Source organism: Ascaphus truei, chromosome 3, assembly GCF_040206685.1.
Source record: "Ascaphus truei isolate aAscTru1 chromosome 3, aAscTru1.hap1, whole genome shotgun sequence".
Taxonomy (NCBI): Eukaryota; Metazoa; Chordata; class Amphibia; order Anura; family Ascaphidae; genus Ascaphus; species Ascaphus truei.
Genome location: NC_134485.1, coordinates 145,545,436 through 145,558,221, shown reverse-complemented (window position 1 = coordinate 145,558,221; position 12,786 = coordinate 145,545,436). Strand labels below are relative to the sequence as shown.

The 12,786-nt window shown below is 46.3% G+C and overlaps 1 protein-coding gene across 2 annotated transcripts in view; it reads right to left on the bottom strand.

The window, feature by feature from the left end:
• BCAS3 (BCAS3 microtubule associated cell migration factor) overlaps nt 1–12,786 on the bottom strand; it is a 1,601,451-nt gene that overhangs the window by 1,581,244 nt on the left and 7,421 nt on the right. For both annotated transcript variants that reach the window (XM_075589630.1, XM_075589629.1), the window contains exon 5: nt 6,587–6,693. In XM_075589630.1, coding sequence (XP_075445745.1) covers nt 6,587–6,693 — 107 coding nt within the window. The remainder of the gene's footprint in view (nt 1–6,586; nt 6,694–12,786) is intronic.

Below are 12,786 nucleotides of genomic sequence, written 5' to 3'. Positions count from 1 at the left end.
TCCCTGTATACATATCCTTTCTACAAATATGTCCAAATATTTTTGAACTAATCTATTGTATCTGCCATCGCAGTCTCCATGGGTAATTAATTCCACATTTTAACTGCACTTACTGTAAAGAACCCTTGCTGGTAAAATCTCGTTTCCTCCAACCTTAGGGGATGACACGAGTCCTTTGTACTGTCCTTTCGATAGTTATTTTGAAAGCTCCTTGTACTGTCCCGAATATATTTGTATAGCGTTATCATATCCCCTCTTAGACGCCGCTTTTCTAATGTAAATAAATCTAATTTAGCTAGCCTTTCCTCATAAGTTAGATTGTCCATCCCTTTATTAAATTTGGTGGATCTTCTCTGTACTCTCTCTAGTTCCATAATGTCTCTTCAAAGGCTGGGTCCATGATCAAAAAGACCGTGCTGACCCGCGCTGAGGCGGAACACTTACCCACATCATCCCTACGTAGGGCGGCTTTAGATGGCGCTTCCGCAAGGGTTGCGGAATTGCAGCCAACAGTTAATTTTTTTGCGCTGAGGGATGCAGAGCGCCGGTCACGGCAAAAGCCAATGGCACTACGTGATGTCGGCGCTGTGACACGCTAGCCCCGCCTCGCCAGCGCGCTGACGCTCATGCCAGGACACAAAAAAGCTCCTGCTTGAGCATGTGAGCATGATCGTCAGCGCGGCTCAGCGCTGTATTTTGTACCATGTCCGAGGCCTAAGGAGTGGTGCCCAAAATTGTACTCCAAATTCAAGATGTGGTCTTACTAATGCTTCATAAAAGAGGCATAATTATTGCTAAACCTGCTGTCTACAAGCACTACTGAACACTTCTCCATCTAGGATTCCTCTAATTTATCCCCATATAATTTGTAAGTCGCCTGTTTATTCTTGCTTCCCAAATGAATAACCTTATATTTATTTGTATTAAACCTCATCTGCCATTTACCTGCCCAAGTTTCCAGTCTCTCCAAGTCCTTCTGGAGAGAAATTACAGCCTGCTTGGATTCTACTACCTTACACAATTTAGTATCATCAACAAAGATGGAGACTTTGCTCTCGATGCCAACCTCAAGGTAATTAATAAACAAGTTAAAAAGCTGGGGTCCCAGTACCGATCCCTGAGGTACTCCACTCCCGACCTTAGCCCAACCTAAAAAAGTTCCATTTATGGCAACCCTCTGTTGTCTATCCTTCAGCCAGTTTTCAATTTTTACTGAGTCCAATTTGCTTTATTTTGTACACCAACCTCGTGTGGAACCGTATTAAAAGCCTTTGCAAAATCTAAGTAGACCACATCAACTGCATTACCCTGAATTCCAACTTACCTCCTCAAAGAAACTAATCAGGTTAGTTTGGCATTATCTATCCTTCATAAATCCATGCTGACTATTACTAATAATTTTGTTTTCCATTAGGTATTCATGATCAATTAATCAAGGGCATTTGATTAGCAGCACCTGTCTGCTATTTAGCATCTTCATTCCTATGGAAGCAGTAAGGGTGTACTTAGTTTTTCACACATGGCTCCTCCATTTTGGCTTTATTTTTGTTAAATAAATCATGACACGGTGTAATATGTCATGTGTTTTTGTTCATCCGAGGTTGTATTTACCTAATTTTAAGACCTGCTAAGGAACAGGTGATTATTATAATGTCCTGATATGTAAAACCATGGAATTCAAAGAGGGTGTACTTTCTTTTTCACGACTGTACATTGTTTGATATTACCAAATCCAGTATTGCCCCTCTCCTGTTTGGTTTCTCAATTTGGGTCATGTACTATTCTTTAAGCACCCCCAAAAACCTGTTTCCTTTTGTTGTAATGCTAACCTCATTTCCCCAGTCTGTGTCTGGATAATTAAAATCACCCATTATGCAAACATGACCTAGTTTTGATGCCTTCTCCATTTGCAAAAGTATTTTAGTTTCCTCAATCTCACAGATATTTGGTGGTTTATAGCATATCCCTTCAAACATTTTCTTTATACTTTTACCTCCACTGCTAATTTCTATCCACAAGTTCCTTACATTTTCAACATTCCCTTCATAAACATCTTCCCTTATAATAGGTTTTACATCTGGCTTAACATATAGGCATACTCCACCTCTTCTATTTGATCGATCCTTCCGAAAAAGGGAATAACCCTCTAAATTAACTGCCCAGTCATGAGTTTCATCCCACCATGTTTCAGTAATGCCTATATCATATCATACTGCTCCCTTGCAGCTATTAATTCAAGCTCCCCCATTTGATCTGTCAGGCTTCTTGCATTAACTATCATGTATGTATTTAAGGTTTTTTTCCAGCCTGTACTATTATCTTATCTGCTCCTTCCTTTCTGCGCCAATTTGGTTTAGTCTTTACAAGTTTTCTATATTATCTGTATTTACTATGGGTATCTGTATTTACTATGCTGCTTATCAAACTCATAATTGCCCTCATTCTACCTCCATAACCCCTGCTATTTCCACATCTATTCTATTTAGTTCGTTATCGGTTTCATTCCCATCCATCCTAGTTTATGTTATTGACAAATGCTCAATATAATTGTTTTGTTTTCCTATGTATTGGGACAACTAGTTTGCACTAAATAATAATAACTTCTTAAAACAGTGTTGGCTAACCTGGAGGCCCAAGATGTTTAGAAAAGAATCTCCGCGAGGTAGAACTGACATACATGATGAGACACAAAGTGTCAAAGACAAGAGACGGCGTAGAGTGACACAGAGAAAGTGGGAGAGTAATTGCGACGTCACAAAGAGAAAGGAGAGTCCAATCAATAATTTCCCCAAGTGTAATCTTTATTCTTTTAAATTAGATTTCTGGGGGAACCAATCCTTTAAACCTTGGTCACTTAACACAGAATGCTGTTTCAATGGACAAAATAATTGATTTTGGCTGGGACAAAATTAAAAACGGCTGGGAACCACTGCTCTAAAGCATTATTACTAAAGTAATTTTAGTGAAAGCCATTTGATAGCCTAATAAATCCTACATTTGTATATAAATCAATTTGGATCATGTATACCCCTAAATTAAAACACAACAATACTACAGGTCAAGCCAGTGCAATAGAAAAACTGCAAAGTAATGATCTCTTCAGCAGGAGAATAGTTCACTGGAGCAGCAAAAATATCAAAAATGTACAGTATACTCAATACAAACAGTCATTGTGAAACATAGGCAGCAAGCCTATGAATCTTCTCTGGGTTCATCTGTATATCCAGCTTTATAACAGGAATCCATCTCAGAGGTTAGATCAAGCAAAACGATGGTGCAGATAGTATGGCAAATGTATTTATACTGTATGTCACAAAAGGCACAAACAAATGCATACTCACAGTGTAACAAATAAAAATTTGCATTGAGTTAGAGGTTTATATGCTCTTTAGAGTGCCAAAATCTCACCGCCGCCCGACCCACACAGCATCCCTCGTGACAGCTTGCGGCGACATATTGTAAGGAATTTGCTCCTGGGTTTGGCTGAAATCCATTCCGTACAGAGCTACGTAGTTTCTAGAAAACTCCCCCTTTAATTTGCAATCAGTATCGCCTGTGCTTGCAATCACTGCAGCTCCGTCTCTGTGCTCCATCATTGGAGGAATTCCCTCACACACCTGTCCTTTGATTGGCTCCCTGCCCTTCTTATACTGGGCTCTCCCTTTTCCTCATGGCTGAGCATAAACCAAGTGCTACTTGGATGTAACTGTGTTTGTCACAAGCTACCTGCCTTAGCCTTTCCTTGTTCCAGTTGCCTGCTGCATATTCTCCTTGCAGAGGCCTGCTTCCTGGTTCCTGTGGCCTGCTGCATATCCTCCTTGCAGAGGCCTGGTTCCTGTGGCTGCTGCATATCCTCCTTGCAGAGGCCTGCTTCCTGGTTCCTGTGGCCTGCTGCATATCCTCCTTACAGAGGCCTGCTTCCTGTGCTGAAGCGCTGGATCCCCAGTGCTAACCTTCGGTGTTCCTAGGCCAGTCTCCTTACTCCCCTTGCAGAGGCCTTCATCATGGGTCGCTCCCGTTCTTCACGCAGAATCCATTCCTGTGCTGCAGCTTCTACGCTTAAATGCTACGTACCTGCCTTCCTGTTGCCGAACCCCAGCCTGGATATCATTAACCCTGCCTTCTCCAACCCTGACCTTGGCTTGTCAATGGATCACTTTGCCTTCTCCAATCCTGACCCAGCTACGTTTAACCACGGAATCCGCACTCCGGACCCGACTCCGTGGCCTAGGGTCGGTGTATATGCATCCCCACCTCAGCCCCGTGGTCCGGTCCCGGTTTGTGGCGAGCATGACCGTTACACATATCCGGCAGGACATAGCTTTGATTATGGGAGATAGGTGTAGCTGCGTAAGCATGGGGCAGTAAAAAACACCCTAAAGTGAACCCCCAGAAAATCTCACTCCCCCCCAGAGATAATACACATTTACGATTCTGTAAAAGTAACATTTCAGCAGTGTTGGTAACTCTTCATCTTTATTAGGTTAGTGACACCTAATGTTTGCTCTCTGTAATGCAAGTGCCATGAGTCAACATATTTCTTTCTGCACAGCATATCCTTAAAAAATAAAAACTAAGAGAACACGAACACATGCCCACACACACTTTAAAGGAGCATAATTTTTTTTTTACTACGTATGGAGCAGGGAGACTCCAGCGCTGAACCACGTTAATTTTAGCTTCGGATATAACCCGCTTCCTAACGTACTTGCCTCCAAAAAAGGTGTTGCTGGCTCCTTATGCAGGTTTAAAGCTCCCGCATCACGCAACGTCAATAGGAAGCCACGTCGTCATCTGTGCCGCGGGATATTTAAACATCCATATTCTTCACCCACCCAGGGATGCTGAATAATATTATGGATTAGAAAGTAAAAAGGGATGGGAATAGGCCATTAAAAAAAAGTCAGATGGTAACACCCGCAAGATCTTCCGTTTATTTAACTCCACCCATTGCTATTGGCCAAGCAACACAATCCTACAAGCATTTCCTTGTTGGCGGACTTATGACTTCAGGGCCTTCGAGTCCCTCTCATCCCAAAAGCATTTTGCTGCCAGAGGCCTATTGTTGTCAATATCCAAGTAAATAAAGTGCAGGTTTCTTCCCCCACTATGCCATTTCGTGTATAGAATTTGTTCTATTTATGTCAAATAGTTTCAAACATTTTTGAAGTTTATTAGTATGAGGCCAACTCGGGCTGAGGAGAGTAAACATAACGCAAATTACTGCAGACACTCAAAAAAGGGTTAAAGGGGTTTTGGGGACATGAGTATTTATATAATGCTAGATGTCAACCCCTTATTACACACAACACCCCTGTAAGCACAAAACTCAGACCCATCCCATATATGTATGTCAAAAAGGAGTTCCACTCGGTACGTGACAACATATAAACAAAAGACAGCTAGCAAGAATGATATATCCAACAGGAGAAATCATATCGTTAAATACTAATGAGAAAAACAGATAAATGAGTGTCACGTAGTTAAAGTTCTTTGGCCAAAGCATCCTTAATTCCAGGAACGAGACATTTTCACAGCTGAACAAGAACTAAAGCTATAAAAAAGTGGTATATTCAGTAACAAAAAAGTGTAATTGCACATAGACCTAAAAAAAAAGTTTATTTATTTAAAAATCTACTATATAATTTCTATAAACAAGCAATTCTTTGGGACAATCCTATTAACTACATTTCAGAAGTGATTAATTCATTAGCTGCTGCTTTGAAATGCACTGGAAATATCTCTAGCACTGAAGGACATATTATAATGAAGTCTTATTATACAGAATGGGACATTACGCCGTGCCCAAATGACCACTGACGTTCTGCCGCAGGGTAACCCTTCGCCACAGCCAAACCGGTGCAGTAACCTCCGCCGCTGAACGCTTCTAGGAGAAGGTAAGTTTTAGTGGTTAAGGTATGTGGTTCACTCTATGAGTTTTAGGGTAAGAATTTAGGGTAAGGGGTTTTGGGGTAAGGGTTAAGCTTAGCCACTCACCTTAGTGGTGAAGTGACCGGCGGCGACAGGCCCCACCAGCTGGGTGAGTAGTGGTGAAGCGCCGGCGGTCATTTGATCGCGGTACAGCGGCCGTGACCAATTGTCCTAGACCGTTATAATATGCCTCAAAGTATATAGGGCATGAAACAGGCAACCATACATTGAGTACAAAGTAAAACAATCTGTTTTACTGAAACTGCATCAATGACAGAGTAAGATGTTGGGGGGGAAAACAGAAGTTGTTTTTAAAGTGATAAGTCTTCGTACTGTAAGGCATTATGAAATTCTCATTTATTTGAAAATACCAGTACAAAATTAAGAGCGGTCAATGCTCTAGTAAATTAGTATGAAATCGATGTAGTAACCCTTTGAGTACCCCCATGACGTAGTCACCACGTCATGGGGTTCGGCACTCCAGAGGCCCCATGACGTAGTGGCTCTGTCATGGGGCTGCAGCTTGTTTTCTAGGCAAAATGTTTCTGGAAGAGGAAGACTACTCTTACATTCGCCTCATCAGTGACGTTATGGTCACGTTTGATGTGCCAGGAGGGCTGTGGTACACAAAGGTTCAACAGGAGAATGTACTTACTGGTATGCTCCAGATCTGCATCCCATCCGTGTACCCAATCATCAGAAGAAGAGGAGGTTCACTACCGGTGCTGTGCATAGCATGGAATTCCATGTTCCTATACGTATCTTCAAAAAATTAGACAGGGAAAAAAACATCTACAATTAATACCTTAACACTAGAAATGTGACCTATAACTCTGCCTGTTATATTCTGATCTGATATAGTTTGCAAGTTTTACCACTACATCCAATGAAAAAGCTATTTTGTAGTGGAATGTCCAAAGGCATGGAAATGTGGATTCCTTTATTATAAGGAGGCACAAGCTGAACTCCAACAGGAAGGACTACCAATCAAAAACACATAAGGAGACAGAGGTTCTCCTACAAAAGATCCCAGTTTACAGCACAACAAGACTGAAAGTAATTAGGGTTCAAATACCCAACCCGGATACGGTGGAATAGGCTCTAAAGCAGGGCTGCACAACACGCGGCCCGCGGGCCGCATGCGGCCCGCCTGGCCTCTCTGCGTGGCCCGCGGCGGTCGGGCGCCAGTTATTTAATTAATTAAATAAATTAAAAAAAAAAAAAAAAAATTTTTAAAGTTTAATTTTTTTTTTTTAAAGTTTCAAAAAATGGCGGCGATTCATCCCCAACCCCTCCTTCTTCGCCTCCCCCCCGCCTCCTTCGCCTCCCCCCCCCCGGGTTTTGAAATGCGCGCGCGGGGGCAGAAGCAGCATGAGGAGGATGCAGGATGCCGGGGACTGGAGGTCAGAGCATGCTGGGGGCGGGGCTTAGTGCCGGGGAGAGGATGTGCTGAAAAGATGTGTGTGTGTGTGTGTGTGTGTGTGTGTGTGTGTGTGTGTGTGTGTGTGTGTGTGTGTGTGTGTGTGTGTGTGTGTGTGTGTGTGTGTGTCTCTCTCGGGCTGGGTGGGGGGGGGGGGTGAAAAACGGGCTGGTGCAGAGGTGGGGGGGGGGTGTGAAAAACGGGCTGGTGCAGAGGTGGGGGGTGCTGACATGTGAGGGGGGGGGTGGGTGCTGACATGTGAGGGGGGGTGGGCTGCTGACATGTGAGGGGGGGTGGGCTGCTGACATGTGAGGGGGGGTGGGCTGCTGACATGTGAGGGGGGGTGGGCTGCTGACATGTGAGGGGGGGTGGGCTGCTGACATGTGAGGGGGGGTGGGCTGCTGACGTGAGGGGGGGGTGGGCTGCTGACATGTGAGGGGGGGTGGGCTGCTGACATGTGAGGGGGGGGGTGGGCTGCTGACATGTGAGGGGGGGTGGGCTGCTGACATGTGAGGGGTGGGGGGGCTGCTGGCATGTGAGGGGTGGGTGGGCTGCTGGCATGTGAGGGGTGGGTGGGCTGCTGGCATGTGAGGGGGGGGTGGGCTGCTGACATGTGAGGGGGGGCTGCTGACATGTGAGGTGCAGGGGGGGAAGTGATGTGAGGTGCAGGGGGGTATGATGTGAGTTGCGGGGGGGGAGAGAGTGTCATATTGAGGAGAGGGGGAAAGAGTGTTATATTGAGAGGAGGGGGAGAGAGTGTCATTTAGGGGAGGGGGAGAGTGCCATATTGAAGAGAGGGAGAGAGAGAGTCATATTGAGGAGAGAGAGTCATATTGAGGGGAGGGGGAGAGAGTGTTATATTGAGGGGAGGGGGAGAGTGTCATATTGAGGGGAGGGGGAGAGTGTGTCATATTGAGGGGAGGGAGAGAGTCATATTGAGGGGAGGGGGAGAGAGTGTCATATTGAGTGGAGGGGGAGAGAGTGTCATATTGAGGGGAGGGGGAGAGCGTGTCATTTAGGGGAGGGGGAGTGTGTCATATTGAGGGGAGGGAGAGTGTCATATTGAGGGGAGGGAGAGAGAGAGTGTCATATTGAGGGGAGGGGGAGAGTGTGTCATATTGAGGGGAGGGGAAGAGTGTCATATTGAGGGGAGGGAGAGAGTGTCATATTGAGGGGAGGGGGAGAGAGTGTCATATTGAGTGGAGGGGGAGAGAGTGTCATATTGAGGGGAGGGGGAGAGCGTGTCATTTAGGGGAGGGGGAGTGTGTCATATTGAGGGGAGGGAGAGAGTGTCATTGAGGGGAGGGAGAGAGAGAGTGTCATATTGAGGGGAGGGGGAGAGTGTCATATTGAGGGGAGGGGAAGAGTGTCATATTGAGGGGAGGGAGAGAGTGTTATATTGAGGGGAGGGAGAGAGTGTCATATTGAGGGGAGGGAGAGAGAGAGTCATATTGAGGGGAGGGGGAGAGTGTGTCATATTGAGGGGAGGGGAAGAGTGTCATATTGAGGGGAGGGGAAGAGTGTCATATTGAGGGGAGAGAGAGTCATATTGAGGGGAGAGAGTGTCATATTGAGGGCAGAGAGAGAGTGTCATATTGAGGGGAGAGAGAGAGTGTCATATTGAGGGGAGGGGGAGAGAGTGTCATTGAGGGGAGGGGGAGAGCGTGTCATTTAGGGGAGGGGGAGTGTGTCATATTGAGGGGAGGGAGAGAGAGTGTCATATTGAGGGGTGGGGGAGAGTGTGTCATATTGAGGGGAGGGGAAGAGTGTCATATTGAGGGGAGGGGAAGAGTGTCATTGAGGGGAGGGGAAGAGTGTCATATTGAGGGGAGGGGAAGAGTGTCATATTGAGGGGAGGGGAAGAGTGTCATATTGAGGGGAGGGGGAGAGTGTCATATTGAGGGGAGGGGGAGAGAGTCATATTGAGGGGAGGGGGAGAGAGTCATATTGAGGGGAGAGAGAGTCATATTGAGGGGAGAGAGAGAGTGTCATATTGAGGGCAGAGAGAGAGTGTCATATTGAGGGGAGAGAGAGAGTGTCATATTGAGGGGAGGGGGACAGTGTGTCATATTGAGGGGAGGGGGAGAGAGTGTCATTGAGGGGAGGGGGAGAGCGTGTCATTTAGGGGAGGGGGAGTGTGTCATATTGAGGGGAGGGAGAGAGAGTGTCATATTGAGGGGTGGGGGAGAGTGTGTCATATTGAGGGGAGGGGAAGAGTGTCATATTGAGGGGAGGGGAAGAGTGTCATATTGAGGGGAGGGGAAGAGTGTCATATTGAGGGGAGGGGAAGAGTGTCATATTGAGGGGAGGGGAAGAGTGTCATATTGAGGGGAGGGGAAGAGTGTCATATTGAGGGGAGGGGAAGAGTGTCATATTGAGGGGAGGGAGAGAGTGTCATATTGAGGGGAGGGGGAGAGAGTGTCATATTGAGTGGAGGGGGAGAGAGTGTCATATTGAGGGGAGGGGGAGAGCGTGTCATTTAGGGGAGGGGGAGTGTGTCATATTGAGGGGAGGGAGAGAGTGTCATTGAGGGGAGGGAGAGAGAGAGTGTCATATTGAGGGGAGGGGGAGAGTGTCATATTGAGGGGAGGGGAAGAGTGTCATATTGAGGGGAGGGAGAGAGTGTTATATTGAGGGGAGGGAGAGAGTGTCATATTGAGGGGAGGGAGAGAGAGAGTGTCATATTGAGGGGAGGGGGAGAGTGTGTCATATTGAGGGGAGGGGAAGAGTGTCATATTGAGGGGAGGGGAAGAGTGTCATATTGAGGGGAGAGAGAGTCATATTGAGGGGAGAGAGTGTCATATTGAGGGCAGAGAGAGAGTGTCATATTGAGGGGAGAGAGAGAGTGTCATATTGAGGGGAGGGGGAGAGAGTGTCATTGAGGGGAGGGGGAGAGCGTGTCATTTAGGGGAGGGGGAGTGTGTCATATTGAGGGGAGGGAGAGAGAGTGTCATATTGAGGGGTGGGGGAGAGTGTGTCATATTGAGGGGAGGGGAAGAGTGTCATATTGAGGGGAGGGGAAGAGTGTCATATTGAGGGGAGGGGAAGAGTGTCATATTGAGGGGAGGGGAAGAGTGTCATATTGAGGGGAGGGGAAGAGTGTCATATTGAGGGGAGGGGGAGAGTGTCATATTGAGGGGAGGGGGAGAGAGTCATATTGAGGGGAGGGGGAGAGAGTCATATTGAGGGGAGAGAGAGTCATATTGAGGGGAGAGAGAGAGTGTCATATTGAGGGCAGAGAGAGAGTGTCATATTGAGGGGAGAGAGAGAGTGTCATATTGAGGGGAGGGGGACAGTGTGTCATATTGAGGGGAGGGGGAGAGAGTGTCATTGAGGGGAGGGGGAGAGCGTGTCATTTAGGGGAGGGGGAGAGCGTGTCATATTGAGGGGAGGGAGAGAGAGTGTCATATTGAGGGGTGGGGGAGAGTGTGTCATATTGAGGGGAGGGGAAGAGTGTCATATTGAGGGGAGGGGAAGAGTGTCATATTGAGGGGAGGGGAAGAGTGTCATATTGAGGGGAGGGGAAGAGTGTCATATTGAGGGGAGGGGAAGAGTGTCATATTGAGGGGAGGGGAAGAGTGTCATATTGAGGGGAGGGGAAGAGTGTCATATTGAGGGGAGGGGGAGAGTGTCATATTGAGGGGAGGGGGAGAGAGTCATATTGAGAGGAGGGGGAGAGGGTGTGATTTAGGGGAGGGGGAGAGTGTGTCATATTGAGGGGAGGGGGAGAGAGTGCCATATTGAGGGGAGGGGAAGAGTGTCATATTGAGGGGAGGGGCAGAGTGTGTCATATTGAGGGGAGGGGGCGAGTGTGTCATATTGAGGGGAGGGGGAGAGTGTCATTGAGAGGAGGGGGAGAGGGTGTGATTTAGGGGAGGGGGAGAGAGTGTTATATTGAGGGAAGAGAGACATGGGGGGGATGCTGACATGGGATGCTTACTTGGGGGGGGGGGGCTGCTGACATGGAATGGGCTGGGGGGATGTGGAGGGGGTATTATGTTTTTGATGTGGAGGGGGGTATTGTGTGGGTGAGGGGGAGAGATGGGTGTATGAGAGATAGATGGGGAGTATCATAAAGGTTGATAGTGAGGGGTTCTGGGGGAGATGAGGATGATGATGATGGAGAGGTGCTGGAGGAGAGATGATGATGATGATGATTTAACCCGTGCGGCCCAAATTTTTTTTCCTTGGAGCAGTTCGGCCCTTCTCACTTTACGAGTTGGGCAGGCCTGCTCTAAAGGGTACCGTTAAGTAACCGCTCCCAGCACTGTGGGAGGAAAATTACCACTAAAAATGCCCATAGGCAGAAAATAGTAAATACTTTAATGTTAAACAAAATACGACGCAGTAACACATACTCAAAACTATTATAAAAACACTTAAAACTTGTATATCGGGTGGTGAAGGGTGCAGGGATATCCAGGGTTAAATCCAGAATAATAAGTGTATATCCCCTACCCTAATTGGGGTTGTTCATATGAGACACTATTGGGAAAACAGGGATAAATAAGCATAGGGCAATAGTATTCCTAGTTTCAATATAGGGTGCTGGAATGGGTAGAGCTGATAGATAGTGTGCTGTAAATACCTCAATGCAGATATAGAAATCAAAGTGAACAGAATATAAGCAGCATAAGGTGCAGTGTATCAAATGGTAGTATACCAATCAACACTAAATCCCATGGATAAAATGTCGCAACCCAGCCCACAATAGGCATCCAATGGGAACAAGCAGAACACTGTTAAATCAGCTCAAATCGAACACGATGACGTCGTGTAGGAGGAATCACGGGTGAGGTTGTTCCTGAGAGGGTAGGGCGGGAAGAGCTGGGTTTGAAAGGTGCAGGTTTATTGTGCGTAGTTTATGCATACAAGCGTTCGATTTGAGCTGATTTAACAGTGTTCTGCTTGTTCCCATTGGATGCCTATTGTGGGCTGGGCTGCAACATTTTACCCATGGGATTTAGTGTTGATTGGTATACTACCATTTGATACACTGCACCTTATGCTGCTTATATTCTGTTCACTTTGATTGCTATATCTGCATTGAGGTATTTACAGCACACTATCTATCAGCTCTACCCATACCAGCACCCTATATTGAGACTAGGAATACTATTGCCCTATGCTTATTTATCCCTGTTTTCCCAATAGTGTCTCATATGAACAACCCCAATTAGGGTAAGGGATATACACTTATTATTCTGGATTTAACCCTGGATATCCCTGAACCCCTCACCACCCGATATACAAGTTTTAAGTGTTTTTATAATAGTTTTGAGTATGTGTTACTGCGTCGTATTTTGTTTAACATTAAAGTATTTATTATTTTCTGCCTATGGGCATTTTTAGTGGTAATTGTCCTCCCACAGTGCTGGGAGCGGTTACTTAACGGTACCCTTTAGAGCCTATTCCACCGTATCCGGGTTGGGTAT